Source organism: Phodopus roborovskii, unplaced genomic scaffold (genome assembly GCF_943737965.1).
Source record: "Phodopus roborovskii unplaced genomic scaffold, PHOROB, whole genome shotgun sequence".
Lineage (NCBI taxonomy): Eukaryota > Metazoa > Chordata > Mammalia > Rodentia > Cricetidae > Phodopus > Phodopus roborovskii.
Genome location: NW_026126575.1, coordinates 560,453 through 576,548, shown reverse-complemented (window position 1 = coordinate 576,548; position 16,096 = coordinate 560,453). Strand labels below are relative to the sequence as shown.

The 16,096-nt window shown below is 40.9% G+C and overlaps 1 protein-coding gene across 3 annotated transcripts in view; it reads right to left on the bottom strand.

The window, feature by feature from the left end:
- The window catches only part of Gfpt1 (glutamine--fructose-6-phosphate transaminase 1), a 57,358-nt gene that overhangs the window by 5,993 nt on the left and 35,269 nt on the right, over window positions 1–16,096 (bottom strand). For all 3 annotated transcript variants that reach the window (XM_051203438.1, XM_051203439.1, XM_051203440.1), the window contains 4 exons: window positions 14,943–15,063; window positions 7,056–7,213; window positions 3,044–3,158; window positions 188–315 (listed from right to left, as the gene is read on the bottom strand). In XM_051203438.1, the coding sequence (XP_051059395.1) occupies window positions 188–315; window positions 3,044–3,158; window positions 7,056–7,213; window positions 14,943–15,063 (522 nt within the window). The remainder of the gene's footprint in view (window positions 1–187; window positions 316–3,043; window positions 3,159–7,055; window positions 7,214–14,942; window positions 15,064–16,096) is intronic.

The window sequence follows — 16,096 nt, the reverse complement described above, 5'->3', positions numbered from 1 at the left end:
ATTGTATCACGCCACTTCCCATGAGCACACACAGACACACACTCTAAATGAATGGCAAGGCTCAGTGATATGTTGATTGCCTGGCTCTCTATGGGTTAAATCCCTAGCACTGCAGAGTAAATAAAAGTGTATGTTCCCTCTCCCTAAATCATTAGAGTAAAACCAACTTGTAAGTGAGAAAACGCACCAAGGCTCCTTCAAGACATGTAGCATAGTGATAGCCTCGTCCCATTATCAGGACTGACTTCTGGTGGTAAAGTTCTGTTGCCAGCTTCTGAATTTCATCATCCATGCTCAGCACTTCCTTAATCAAGTCTGTTAAGATAAAGACTATGAAAAAGGAGCAATACACTGAACAGATAAAATAACAGTGCTATACTGGAAACAAACAACAAAGTGACCTATTTCCACTCTTCTGTGTTATCCGCATGAAATTCTCTTAACACAAGTAGGTAAAAGCAGAAAGATCTTAACTATGCACTTAACTACAAACCACATCTTCAAGATGAGAACTTCATCTATTGTTCACTCCCTTCCACATCAAACATATAGAAAATAAAATACAGAGTTTTAGTTTTAGGAGGCTGTGCCAGAAGCTGCCTCCTATGACACAGGGTGAAAAGTAAAAAAATAACGAAGGAGCCAGCGATGTAGTTCAATTGGTAGACTGCTTGCCTAGTATCCCCATAATATGCATAAAACTGGGCATAGTGATAATACCTGTAATCTAAACACTCAGGAGGTTGAGTCAGGAGAATGAAGAATTCAAGGCCATCCTTCCCTACATATAAAGTTATAGTCCACCTGGGATACAAGAGACCCACTCTCAAAAACCAACAACAAAACCAAATATAAAAACAACAAGAATAAAAACCCACTATTCCAAACAGAGAGATCTTCAAAACCCAAAGGATCAGAAAAGCCACAAAGCAAAAAGTAACCAAATGGAGCACAACTTTAGACCCATGGCTCTCTTATTGGGAGAAGGGAAACAGAAGTTTCATCCAAAAGGTAAGCTAAACAGCCCTGAAGAAGAGATGAGAAGTCCTACCTACAGGACACACTACAGCCCTCAAAGCCTCAAGTCAAGTACTAGTCTGCAGACATTGAATCCTCCAGCAATAGGGTTCCATTCCATCACTCTCTATGGCTAGACACCATCATACAAAGAAACCTACTTCTTAAAACAGAGCAAATCAGAGCTGGATATATACCTTATTGGCTAAGATAGCTCTTTCAAAGGTCCCAAGTTCAATTCCCAGCACCCCAGAGGCTCACAACTACCTATAACTCCAGTTCCAGGGGCTCCCATGTCCTCTTCTGGCCTCTACAGGAACCTGCATGCATGTGGTACACAGATACACATGCAGGAAAAATATATGCACATAAAATAATTAAATTTAAAAACTGGACTACTCTAGGCCTAAGACTAGAGCACAGTCACAAGTCAAGGTGCCACACACTGGTGGAAGACAGCTGGAGGGAGAGGATAGACTCTGACAAGCCAAAACAGTACAGGAAGGAGGAGGCTCAGCCCAGGCAATGAAGCGTGGGGGAAGGTAGCACTATTCTAGGTACCCAGAAATAATTCTGGAATGGATGGGCCTGAGCCAGCTCTCTGCTGGTCAACTGCTATGGAGTTCAGGAACTCTGAAGTTCTAGCACAGTGATTCTCAACCTGTGGGACATGACCTCTTAGGGGTCAAAGGATTCTTTCACATGGGTTTTTGCCTAAGACTATTGGAAAACACAGAGATTCATATTATAATTCATAACAGCAGCAAAAATTACAGTTATGAAGTAGACACAAAAAGAATATTATGGTTGAGGTCACCACAACATGAGGAACTGTATTAAAGGGTTCTGGCATTAAGAAAGTTGAGAACCGCTGCTCTAGCAGATCATAAAAAGCACAAAAGACTCTAACTATTCAAAGCCATCCTAAGCAGAAAGAGTAATACAGGAGGCTTCACAACACCCAACTTCAGACTACACTATAGTGACAGCGACTGTTACCATGTGGTGGACAACAGAATAGAGGACCCAGGGACAGACCACATGGCTGCAGCCACCATTTCTAACAAAAATGTTGAGAAAAATAGCCTCTCAAGAAAAATTACCTCTTCAATATCCAAACATGGATATCCCATATAAAGTTAGATTCATTATTTTTCACCCTGAAGCAAATCCAAACCCTGAAATTACTAGGAAAAAATAATGTATTGTGAAAACACCTCAAGATATTGGCACAGGCAAAGACAAGGACTTCCTCAAAAGGACTCACACTAATACAAGAAGAGATCACAAGAATAAATAGACCTGCATGAAATTTAAGTTTCCTCAGCTTTGCACAGTGCACTATGGCAGCTGATTAGGTTTACTCAGTGTAACTATAGCTAATTAAGAAACTTCTGCACAGAAAAACAACAATTAACTGGGTGAAGAAACAGTCTATGAAATGGAGTCTTTGCCAACTCTGATCCAACAGATTAATATTTATAACCTATAAAGCGCTCCAGAGCCGGGGATGTGGCTCTGGTGTTAGAATGCTTGCCTAACATGTACAAAGCTGTGAGCCCAATCCCCAGCACTGCATAAACCAGGCATTACGACACATCTGTAGTTTCAGCACTCAGAGGGTAAAAGCAAGAGGATTAGAAGTTCAAGGTCCCATCGGGCATAGTGGCACACACCTTTGATCCCAGTACTCGGGAGGCAGAGGCAGGGGGGTCTCTGTGACTTCCAGGACAGCCAGAGCTACATAGTGAAACCCTGCCCCCCCTCCAAAAAAAAAAAGAAGTTCAAGGTCATCCTTAGCTAAATAGTTGAGGCCAATTTCAGTTATGTGAGACATTGTCTCAAACAAAAAACAAAAATAAAAAAAAAAAAAATAAGGAAAGAAAGAAACCTATTATCTTCTATGTTAAGAAATGCTATATTTTGGGCTGGAGAGATGGCTCAGCCATTAAAGGCTAGGCTCACAACCAAAAAACATAAGAAATGTTATATTTTAAAATATCTCTAAAAATGAGCATCCTCATACCTGGCAGCCGCTTGAGTCCAAGCATGATCTCTTTGCGCCTCTCTTGCATGGAGATCCTGTCATCACACATCATGAGAGCAAACATCACAAGGGACACAAACTGGCTGGTATAAGCCTAAAACACCAGAGAAAGCAAAAATTAACTCCAGGTGCATTTTAAGAACCTGGAAAAAACATGAAAATTAATCACAATCCTTCACAGTATACACTGTTCATCTTTTAAAAGCAATACTGTTGATGCTGACCTGGCTCAGTGTCTATCTATCTCTATTCTTAATCACAGAGCACCTAACTCTCACAAAACATGAGTGCTTATGAGCCTCACACAGCCCTCAGAAGGAAGGGAAAGAAAGAGACTGAAGGAAGGCACAGATATCTGAATGTGCCTAACCACAGTGAGGAGAAAGCACAGGCTCCTGGTACTTGAGTTATAGGAAGAGGGCACCACCTATGTGTGCATGTGGAAGCTGGAGGTCAACCTTGGGTATTCCTCAGGAGCTGCCCACTTTTTTTTTTTTTTTTTTTTTTTTTTTTTGAGATAGTCTCTCACTGGGACCTAGGGCTCACTGATAATGCTACACTGGAAGGAACATCAAGCCCTAGGGATCTACCCATCTTTATTTCCCCAGCACTGAGATGATAAACACACACCACTGGACACAGCTGCTTACATAGATGCTGGATCTTAACTCAGATCTTCATGCTTGAAGGTCAAACACTGTCTAGACAGGTCCTCATTCTTACTCTTTAACAAACAAAAAACAACTGGAAACTACATACAAATCTAAATATATGTAAGCAAATAAAAACTAAGCATCTGCAAACCTATGATGACATATTTATAATTTACATTTACTTATTTGTATGCTATGTGGGGCATGCATGCACAGAGCATATGGAGGTCAGAGGACAACCTCTACGAGTCAGTTCTCTTCTTCCACTATGGGGTCCATACTTAGGTTGTCAGGTTTGGCAGCAAGCACCTTTATTCACTTAGCTACTTTGCTGGCCCTAGTTTTTCTTTCTTTATATAAAAAAAATATTTTCAGTAAAAGAAAGTAAATTATGAAGCTGGGTGTGTTTGCACACATAATACCAAAACTTGGAAGGCAGGACCAGGAGGATTAGAAACCCAAGACCCTCATCCTTAGCTACAGAAAAACCTCTAGGTTAGCCTGAGATACAAGAAATCCTGTTTCAAAAAAGTATTTAATTAAAAAATAAGCATTAAGTGGCAGAATTTTATGACTTCTTCTACACTTAACATCTTAGCACTTTCCTTTGTTTAGTGGTGTGTAAGAACCTTGACCCATTTTCTTCCCTATGGCTTCTGATGCCCTATGTGTTCAAGGTTCAAGAACCCAAGAGAGTTGGCTCAGGCATGGAAAGCACCCAGTACAATTCCTGACATACATCCAGAACACACCAAACAGCACTGGCAGCAAGTGCACTGAAAGACATTTCTTCTACTATAAATACAATGTGAGGCCTCCAGTTTACTGGCACAGCAAGCTGCTTTCTCATCAGCCGCATGTGAATGAAAGATATTCCTGTTCTATTACCCTTTGTCAAAAAGTCAGAACCAGCTTTTAGACAAATGACTACCACCTTGACTTTTTTTTTTTTTTTTTTTATCCAAAATGTGTTTACTGGGACGGTTCCCACTCAGCTTGAATCAGGTGCTGTTCAGTGCTGCTTCCTCCTGAAGGAGCATCCTTCTGTCAGCCGCGCTTTTCCGCCTGTGGGCTGACAGAGGACAGTGGAGCAGCCAACACACAAGACTACCGTTTGTGCATCCTGGGCATTTCACATCCATAAAGTAGGAATTGGGGCTCTGCACCAGGTGCTTTTTCTTGTGTTTCCTCTTTTCCTCTTCTAGAGAGGGATGAAGGAGATCCTTTGCCAGAGGCATGTTCTCGTAGGGAGGTCGCCACGGCTGGAAAGGCCCACCTTGACTTTTTAAAACATTTATTTATTTGCAGTTGGTGTCACACATGCTTCTCTTGACAGGCATGTGAAAGTCAGAGGACAATTTGTATCAGTCAGTTCTTTCCTCTCATGGTATGGAAGAGTCTCCTATTGAACCACCTTGCTGCCCCCCACCCTCCACCCCCCCTTTGAAGACAAAATCTCCCTATGTTGCCAAACTGATCTCAAACCTGAGGGCTCAAGCAATCCCCAATTCCTATCTGCTTGGACTACATGCATGCCACAACAGCCCCTATCATTCATAGCTTCAGTCCAAAGAAATTAAAATTTCTTTCCATGTGTGTTAGCTATTTAATTACTTAATATTCAATCTTTTGACAGTTTTATTGTTCTTTATCTATTTTTTTCCCCCTCTTACTTTTGTGGGGGTTTTTTGTTTTGTTTTTGTTATTGTTGTTGTTGTTTTGTTTTTGAGACAGGGTTTCTCTGTGGCATTGGATGTCTGAAACTTAAGGTTAGCCTTAAATCCAGAAATCTGCCTGCCTCCCCAGTACCAGGATTAAAGATGGGTGCCACTATACATGGATGACACAATATTATTTCAAAGAAAGCTTTCATGTTTTAGGTCTCTGAGGCTTTTATTTATTTTAATTGCTGAATTGTTAGGCATATTATGCTGTGCACAAGGTCTTTATTAAGGAAGTTTGTTAGGGTTTTATACCCAGTTACTTTCTTAGTGATTATGTTCCTGTCATGCTGAGGACACATCTTCTCGGCCCAACTACTACTTAAGAACCTGCCACTTATGCTGGACACCCCCCCCCCCCCCCCCCGCCACCACAGCCACCTGTCCCCATTTTGTTCACTTTCCCCCACCCCTATACACACACACACACACACACACACACACACACACACACACACACACACACACACTGAAGTATTTATGGAACCTGTGTTCTAAATTCCAGGTCTCAACTCCCCCTTGTCACTATGGGTCTGCCTTTCAATAAACAAAATCACTAACAGGATCTTGATCCCCTAATATATGAAGCTGTTCCAAATCCAAATTGATATGGCAACAAGCACTCAGTCTAGCCCCTCCAGACTACCACTAAAATATATTCTACCACTGAGTGTGTATCCCAGCCACCATATTTTTCATTTCATCTGTGCATACCAAGAAACTCATTATGATAAAAATAAGCTATACCTCACATTTACAGTCTACTAAGGTCTGAAAAAAAATTTACCCAGAAACTGTTGACTGAACTTTTCAACTTGGCACTCTTTTTGTTCAGTCCAAAACAAAATTACTTGGGTACAATTAAAAAAAAAAAAATCAACCTAAGTCAGCAGTGTGGTAAAATTTTAAACACCTGCAATAACAAAAACACCATCAACTCCTAAAGAAAACATCAAATTATCTATGGTCTGATATTATATGAAAGTAAGTAACAGTTGTCTAAACCAACCATTTTCTCAGGCAGGGTTGGAAACTTGTACACAGGCTAGGTGGGTGGCTAACAAGCTCCAGGATCCTGCTGTCTCCACACACCTATTCTATAACCACAGCAATAGATCACAGGCAGACACATGATCAGGTTTTTTTACATGGGTGGTGGGGATTAGAACTCAGGTCTCAATATTATACAGCAAGCATTCTTAAACAATGAACATCTACTCAGCCCCCAATCAGCTTTTTGTTTTAATTGTCAATTTTACAAAGCATATTCCTCATTAAGGTTTTTTCAAAATTAATGTCATATTCTAACATACTTAAGAAAACCAGGAATACATAAATAAAAAAATAAAAATATCAATAATTATTAGGATTAAACTGTCCATTTCTAATTTACTGCTTTTCTAACCCAACTACACTAGTAACAGGGTGAGAGTAGATTGTGCATGGTGAACAGGAAAAGCTAGCAGAAATCTTTTCCAAGCAGACCTTTTAAACACTTGTCCTCTGTCAGCTGTAAGACTACAGTAGGGAAAAGAGCACATCAGTTGGCCCACAGACCAGCACCCCTCACCAACAAATATGGTTAAGTAACTTCTATGGAAGAAACCAAGACCTTACCTTTGTACTGGCCACACCAATCTCAGGACCGGCATTAATGTGAACCCCACAATCTGTCTCCCTTGATATAGAACTGCCAACTGTATTTGTGATCCCCACAGTTAAGGCTCCTCTTTCCTTACAGTAACGAAGACCCATGAGGGTGTCAGCTGTTTCGCCTGTGTAAAATTGACAAGAGTAACACACAGAGCAGTCTCAGGGTAGGTTGTTTCTTAACATCAAAGACTGACTGGCCACACTTCCAATGTTATCATTTGTTTTAAATAAAGCATGAGGCATGCTCTTATTAAACTTACAAGATATAGCCAGGCAGGGTGGCACACTCATTTAATTCCAGCAGTTGGATCAAAGAGACAGGCAGATCACTGAGTTGGAGGCCAGCCTGGTCTACCCAGTGACAGGCCAGTCAAGGCCACACACCTGTCTCAAACAACAACCATACATTTACAATAAGGCTCTTTAAGGCATATGTAAAAATGATGTTACTTTTTACAAAACATAAAGAATGTATTAGTGACTACCCTGCAAAACCTTCTCAAGTTCCAGCCCAGCCCTCGTCCTCTTCTGCCGGCTATTGGCCAGAGGTGAGTCTGGGCCCAATCGGGGCTGCCTGTCCCCTTCAACCTCTTTTCCCCCCTCCCCCGCCTGAACTCCCTGGATTGGCCCCTGATCCTGCTGCTCCTGTCTCCGGTCCCCTTTGAGAGCACCCTTGGAGCTCTGATACACCCCCACCCATCCCAACCTCCAGCCTACCCCCCCCCACCCTGTGCCCTACCCCACCTACGGTCCTGCCGCTCTGGTTGAGCACTGGGACAGAGGGTGGAGCCAACAGTCCACCCTACTTCGGAGACCTCTTGGAGCAACTCCGAACAAAGGAGACCTGACTATCCACGTGGGACCACCTGTAATTTCCACCAGCTTGGTCCCTGACCCCGCCTCCAGTCCTCTGCTGGAGTCCCAGGCCCCTCCCAGAGATCTGCCTATCTCTGCGGGTCCACTTGGAGTTCCTGCAGGCAAGATCCTTGACCCCCAAATCCGGGCCCCTGCCAAAGAACGAGGTCTCAGCTGGAGAGCGCCAGTTTCCAGTGAGATCCCACTACCCTGCAAAACCTTCTCAAGTTCCAGTCCAGCCCTCGTCCTCTTCTGCCGGCTATTGGCCAGAGAGAAGCCTCCTAGAGAGCTTGGACCACACAGAGATACAGACATTGAATCTTTGATCCACATAAGCCCATCTGGGAAGGACCATAGAGAGAGGGAAGAGACACCACCAACACCTACAGGAAGAAACTATGGGAAGAAGGCAATACAAGAGAACACCTAACAACAGAAAGACAAACATGACACCACCAGAATCTAGGGAATCTACACCAACTAGAATGGAACACAACAACAAAGCAGAGGAAGCAGAAGGGTACGACTTAAAAATCACCATCATAAAAATGATAGAGGCCCTCAAAGAAGATATGAGAAAATCCCTTAAAGAAATAGAGGAAAAAACAAACAAAAAAGTGGAAGAAATGAACAAATTCCTTAAGGAAAGTACAGAAAGCCAAGAAAAAACAATTAACCAGGTGAAGGAAACGGTTCAAGATTTGAAAACCGAAATTGAGAAAATAAAGGCAACACAAATGGAAGGAAAGCTGGAAATTGAAAAGCTGGGCAAAAAATCGGAAACCACGGACACAAGCATAACCAATAGAATTCAAGAGATGGAAGAGAGAATCTCAGGCGCAGAAGATAAACTAGAAGAAATAGATTCATCGACCAAAGAAAACCATAAATCCAACAAATCCTTAACACACAATATCCAGGAAATGTGGGACACCATGAAAAGGCCAAACCTAAGAATAATAGGCATAGAGGAAGGTGAGGAAGCCCAGCTCAAAGGTGCTGAAAACATATTCAACAAAATCATCGAGGAAAACTTTCCAAATCTGAAGAAGGACATGCCCATGAAAGTACAAGAAGCATACCGAACGCCAAATAGGCTGGACCAAAGAAAAAAGACCCCTCGACATATAATAATCAAAACACCTAGCATACAGAATAAAGAAAGAATATTAAGAGCAGCGAAGGAAAAAGGACAGGTAACATATAAAGGCAGACCTATCAAAATTACACCTGACTTCTCCATGGAAACCCTCAAGGCCAGAAGGTCCTGGATAGATGTTCTAAAAGTATTAAGAGAACACGGATGCCAGCCTAGGCTACTATATCCAGCAAAACTCTCAGTCAATATAGATGGAGAGAACAAGATATTCAATGACAAAACCAGATTTTCCCAATATGTATCTACAAATCCAGCCCTACAGAAAGTATTGGAAGGAAAATTCCAACCCAAGGAAGGTAACTACGCCCACAAAAATGTAGGCAACAGATAATCCAACTACACCAGAAACCTAGGGTGAAGCAGAACAAATATATTCACAATACCACTGCCAACAACAAACCTAAATCAAACAACCATCAACAATCAATGGTCCTTACTCACCCTCAACATTAATGGTCTTAACTCACCTATAAAAAGACACAGATTAACAGAATGGATACGAAGACAGAATCCATCCTTCTGCTGCATACAAGAAACACATCTTAGCTCCAAAGATAGACATTACCTCAGGGTAAAGGGTTGGGAAAAGATTTTCCAATCAAATGGAAATAAGAAGCAAGCAGGCGTAGCTATCCTAATATCTAACAAGCTAGACTTCAAACCAAAACTAGTCAAAAGAGATGAAGACGGTCATTTCATATTCATCTCAGGAGAAATCCATCAACACAAAGTCTCAATTCTGAACATCTATGCCCCTAATACAAAGCCACCCACATTCGTAAAAGAAACACTACTAAAACTCAAAGCTCATATAAAACCTCACACACTTATAGTGGGAGACTTCAATACACCACTCTCAACACTAGACAGGACCACAAATCAGAAACTCAACAAAGAAACAAAAGAATTAACAGAAGTTATGTCTCAACTGGGGCTAACAGACATCTATAGAACATTCCATCCAAAGACAAAAGAATATACCTTCTTCTCTGCTCCACATGGAACCTTCTCTAAAATCGACCACATACTAGGAGACATAACAAACCTCAACAGATACAAGAGAATAGAAATAGTCCCCTGTATCTTATCGGACCACCATGCTTTAAAATTGGAATTCAACAACAATACAAATAGCAGAAAACCTGCAAACTCATGGAAACTTAACAATGTGCAATTGCACCACTCCTGGGTCAAAGAAGAAATAAAGAAAGAAATTAAAGACTTTCTAATATTCAACGAGAATGAGGATACAACATACCCGAACTTATGGGACACCTTGAAAGCAGTGCTACGAGGGAAGTTCATTGCACTAAGTGCCCATATGAAGAAAACAGAGGATAGTCACATAAATGAATTAACAGCGCAACTGAAAACCTTAGAACAGAGAGAAGCGAATTCACCCCGCAGGAGCAGACGCCAGGAAATAATCAACTTGAGGGCTGAAATCAACAAAATAGAAACCAGGAAAACAATACAAAAAAATCAATGCAACAAAGAGTTGGTTTTTTGAGAAAATCAACAAGATTGATAAACCTTTATCCAAATTAACGAAAAAGCAGAGACAGAACATGCAAATTAACAAAATCAGAAACGAAATGGGGAACATAACAACAGACACAGAGGAAATCCAGACAATTTTCAGGTCATACTTGAAAATCTGTATTCCACAAAAATTGAAAATTCAAAGGAAATGGACAAGTTTCTGGATAACTATCACTTACCAAAATTAAATCAAGAACAGACAAACAACGTAAATAGACCTATAACCCGAAATGAAATAGAAGCAGTCATCGAAAGCCTTCCAACGAAAAAAAGTCCAGGGCCAGATGGATTCAGTGCAGAATTCTACCAGACATTCAAGGAAGAACTAATACCACTACTCCTCAAACTGTTCCACAAGATAGAAACAGAAGGTTTATTGCCAATCTCTTTTTATGAGGCCACAATAACTTTGGTACCCAAACCTCACAAAGACACAACTAAGAAAGAAAACTACAGACCAATATCCCTGATGAACATCGATGCAAAAATACTCAATAAAATAATGGCAAATCGAATTCAAAAATACATCAGAGAAATCATCCACCATGATCAAGTAGGCTTCATACCTGGATTGCAGGGATGGTTTAACATACGAAAATCTATCAACGTGATCCACCATATAAACAAATTGAAAAAGAAAAACCATATGATTATCTCCCTAGATGCAGAAAAAGCCTTCGATAAAATTCAACACCCTTTCATGATAAAGGTATTAGAGAGGTCAGGGATAACAGGAACATACCTAAACATAATAAGAGCAATATACAGCAAACCAACTGCCAACATCAAACTGAATGGAGAGAAACTTAAGCCAATTCCTCTAAAATCAGGAACAAGACAAGGCTGTCCTCTCTCTCCATATCTCTTCAATATCGTACTAGAAGTTCTAGCTAATGCTATAAGACAACAAAAGGAGATCAAGGGCATCCAAATTGGAAAGGAAGAAGTCAAACTGTCTCTATTTGCAGATGATATGATAGTTTACATAAGCGACCCAATAAACTCTACCAGGGAACTCCTACAGCTGATAAACACCTTCAGCGAACTAGCAGGATACAAGATAAACTCAAAAAAATCAGTAGCCCTATTTTTTTCAGACGACAAAGAGGCAGAGAAAGAAATCAGAGAAACATCACCCTTTACAATAGCCACAAGCAACATAAAGTATCTTGGTGTAACGCTTACCAAACAAGTAAAAGATCTATATAATAAGAACTTTGTGACTCTAAAGAAAGAAATTAAAGATGATACCAGAAAATGGAAAGACCTCCCATGCTCTTGGATAGGTAGGATAAACATAGTAAAAATGGCAATCTTACCAAAAGCAATCTACAGATTCAATGCAATCCCCATTAAAATCCCACCACAATTCTTCACCGACCTTGAAAGGATAATAATCAACTTTATATGGAAAAACAAAAGACCCAGGATAGCCAAAACAACCCTATACAATAAAAGAACATCAGGAGGCATCACCATTCCTGACTTTAAGCTCTACTACAGAGCTATAGTTCTGAAAACAGCCTGGTATTGGCATAAAAATAGACAGGTAGACCAATGGAATCGAATTGAAAATCCTGATATTAGTCCACGCGCCTATGAACACCTGATTTTCGACAAAACAGCTAAAATTATACAATGGGGCAAAGACAGCATCTTCAACAAATGGTGCTGGCACAATTGGATGAGGGTGTGTAGAAGACTGCAGATAGACCCATGTCTGTCGCCATGCACAAAACTCAAGTCCAAATGGATCAAAGACCTCAACATCAATCCAGCCACATTGAACCTCTTAGAAGAGAAAGTAGGAGGTACCCTTGAACAAATTGGTATAGGAGACCGCTTCTTGAACATAACTCCAGGGGCACAGACACTGAAAGAAACAATTAATAAATGGGACCTCTTCAAACTTAGAAGCTTCTGTAAGGCAAAGGACACAGTTGACAAGACCAAACGGCAGCCCACTGACTGGGAAAAGATTTTCACTAATCCTATATCCGACAAAGGGCTGATCTCCAAAATATACAAAGAACTCAAGAAACTAGTCAACAAAACACCAAATAACCCTATTAAAAAATGGGGTACAGAACTGAAGAAAGAATTCTCAATGGAGGAAATCAAAAAGGCTGAAAGACACTTAAGAAAATGCTCCACATCCTTAGCTATCAGGGAAATGCAAATCAAAACAACTTTGAGATACCATCTTACCCCTGCCAGAATGGCTAAAATTAGAAACACCAGTGATGACTTATGTTGGAGAGGATGTGGAGAAAGTGGAACACTCCTCCACTGCTGGTGGGAGTGCAAACTCATACAGCCACTTTGGAGATCAGTATGGCGGTTCCTCAGGAAAATGGGAATTAGTTTACCACAGGACCCGGCAATCCCCCTCTTAGGCATATACTCAAAGGATTCACATCAATGCAACAAAGACATCTGTTCAACTATGTTCATAGCAGCACTATTTGTAATAGCAAGAACCTGGAAGCAACCTAGATGCCCTTCAATTGAAGAATGGTTAATGAAGATGTGGCACATCTACACAATGGAATACTACTCTGCAGAAAAAAATAATGGTATCTTGAAATTCGCAGGCAAGTGGATGGCACTTGAAGAAACCATCCTGAATGAGGTAACCCAGTCACAAAAAGAGGAACACAGTATGTACTCACTCATATATGGATTTTAGACCTAGATCAAATGATCACCAGCCTATAATTCACATCACCAGAGGAACTAGGATACAAGTTGTATTCTAAGAGATTCATATAAAGTCCCTCACAGAACTGGGAAGGGACAAGTCCCCCAGACCTCAGGTATAGTGGGGGAGGACAGCTAATGGAGAGAGAAGTAGGAGAAAATGAGAGGGAGGAGAGGAAGGCATGTGCGACCAGGAGGATTGAGCCTGGTTAGGAATGGAAAATAGGAAAGAGAGAGAGAGACAGAGACAGAGAGAGAGAACATAAAAGAGGGAGCCAATATTGGTTTGAAGATAAAGTTGAACACAAAGAAAGGTCGAGGGAACTACAAGACTGCTCCCAACTAACAATCTCAGCTTCCGTGGAAAGGCTATCATAAATGCCCTTCCTGGAGAGTGAGATCAACAACTAACTTCTCCATGGAGTCCTCAACTAATGCCTGTTGAAAACAGGAGCAAACACCCATACATAAACACTGAGTCAAACTAGAACCCAGAAGCAGATGGAGAGGACAAGACCATGCGGTAGAAGTACATAGAGACAGCTTACCTGAACAAGGAGGAGCTAAGGGCCACTAGACTGATAGCTGGGAAGCCAACAGGGGTCTGACTCAGACCCCCCTGAATATGGGTCTCAGCCAGAAGGTCTGAGCAGTCTAAGAGACCTCAGACAGTGGAGCCAGGATGTATCCCTGGTGCACAAAAGGACTTTGCAAACATATCCCCCATGGAGGGATAACTGCCTTATTCTAGAGATAGGAGAGAAGCCCTAGTCCCTACTTCACAGGACCTGTCAGATCTACATGACCCCAACTGGATGGCATTCCCCTACATATTGTATTGTGGTGGGGGGTTGGGAGGGGAGGGTGTTTAGAGTGCATGGGAGAGGGTAGAGAGGGCAAAAGGGAGGGAAGGAGGGAGGGAGGGCTTGGGGGGAAGGGAGGGAGGGAGGGAGAGGGAACTGGGATCGACATGTAAAATAATAATAATAATAATAATAATAAAAAAAAAAAAAAAAAAAAAAAAAACGCTTTGACTCCAAAATTTAAGTTGAAGAACAAGTTACTGGGGAAAAGTATTTCTATTTTTGTTTCCACAGAAAATGAAAAGATGTGGATTCCTTCCAGACTAATGTGGTTTGATCACACCAGACCGCCTGAAACAGAGTACAAGCTGATCCTACATTCCAAACAGCTGGACAAAACAGCCCTACAGACTACAGCTAGGATATCTGAATCTTCTTCGAATCCCCCAAGACAGCGCCCCTTACCAGCAGGAAGTAGTTTGGAAAGAACGACGCCCAAATTCCCAAATATTGTGTATAAATGTTTGTTTTCATTTAATTGGACTTTGTTATATAAAATTAAATAAAAAATACTCTATATGCATAAAAAAAATTGCAAAAAAAAAATAATAAAATGTTATTAAACTAAAAAAAAAAAAAAAAAAGAATGTATTAGTATGACTGAAGCCAATCTGTATTAACCTGGTCATCAAAATACCAGTTTAAGCATCAGTTCTTACAAGACATGCCAGAATTATTAGGAAAATTGACTTATAATGACTTTTTTCCCCTTAGAGTCTAAAACAAACATACCTGATTGACTAATGAAAAAGCAAACATCATCTCGAAAGACTGGAGTGTTTCTATCCAAGAAGTCACTAGCAAGCTCCACCATCACCGGCAACTCTGTCAGCTCCTCCAGAACCTGACGGGTCTATGGAAAGAGAACAATCTGCCTTCAGACATTCTTTTTCATGGAACTTCTTTGGTTTTAATGTACAGTTCATACTTTTCTGATAATAAAAACACACAGACTAGAGGTAGCGTAGTGGTGAGCACTTGCCTAGCATGCACAAGGCCAACCCCATCACTAGTTCTAACCCCAGCACTGCCAAAAGAAAAGCAAGGCATAAATTTAGAAAACATCAAGTAATATAAATTAAAGAATAAAAAATTAAAAGTATTCAATATCCCACTACTCAACAGATAAGCATTGCTAAAACTTTAGCACAAGTCTTTTAAAACAACTACTAACACATGTGTCCTATTTTGTGTTCAAAACTAGACTTGTCTGGAACTCACTATGTGGTCCAAGCTGGCCTCAAACTTGCAGTAAGATTCCTGTCTCAGCCTTCTGAGTACTGGGATTATAATTTCAAGCTCCATGCAAACACATGGAACATTTTGAGAAGAAAAAACACTGTTCTAAGTCAACTTGTATGTTATCTCTAACTCTCCAATTCCTAATATCCTTCTACTCCAAACATCAAAAAATTAGAAACAACAGAAAACAAACTTTCAAGCACCAAAATCTTTTAAGGCCTAACAATGTACAGGCACACTGTAGTGCTTTAACACTGACAACAGATATTCTCACCCACCAGCCTTCACCTGTTTCTTTAGGTCAGCCTCTCTTCCCACCCACCCACCCGCTATCTGTCTCTAGTCTCTTCTCCACAATTCTCCTCTACAGCAATAAAAACACAAAAGTTGGTGCAGGAGAGCTGCTTGCCGAGGACCCGAGTTTCTTTCTCAGCACCAAGGACTAGTGGCTCACAAGCTCTTACACTTCCGGTTCCAAGGAATCTTACATCCTCTTCTGATTTATCCATGTGCCACATATGCATTCACAGAGAGAGACAGAGAGGGAGGGAGACGAGGGAGAGGGAGAAGGGATTTAAACTAAAACTCTTGTAAAGTTGTCTTTACTCTATAGTTCTAGAACTTTTGCTTGCCTAAAAACTGAA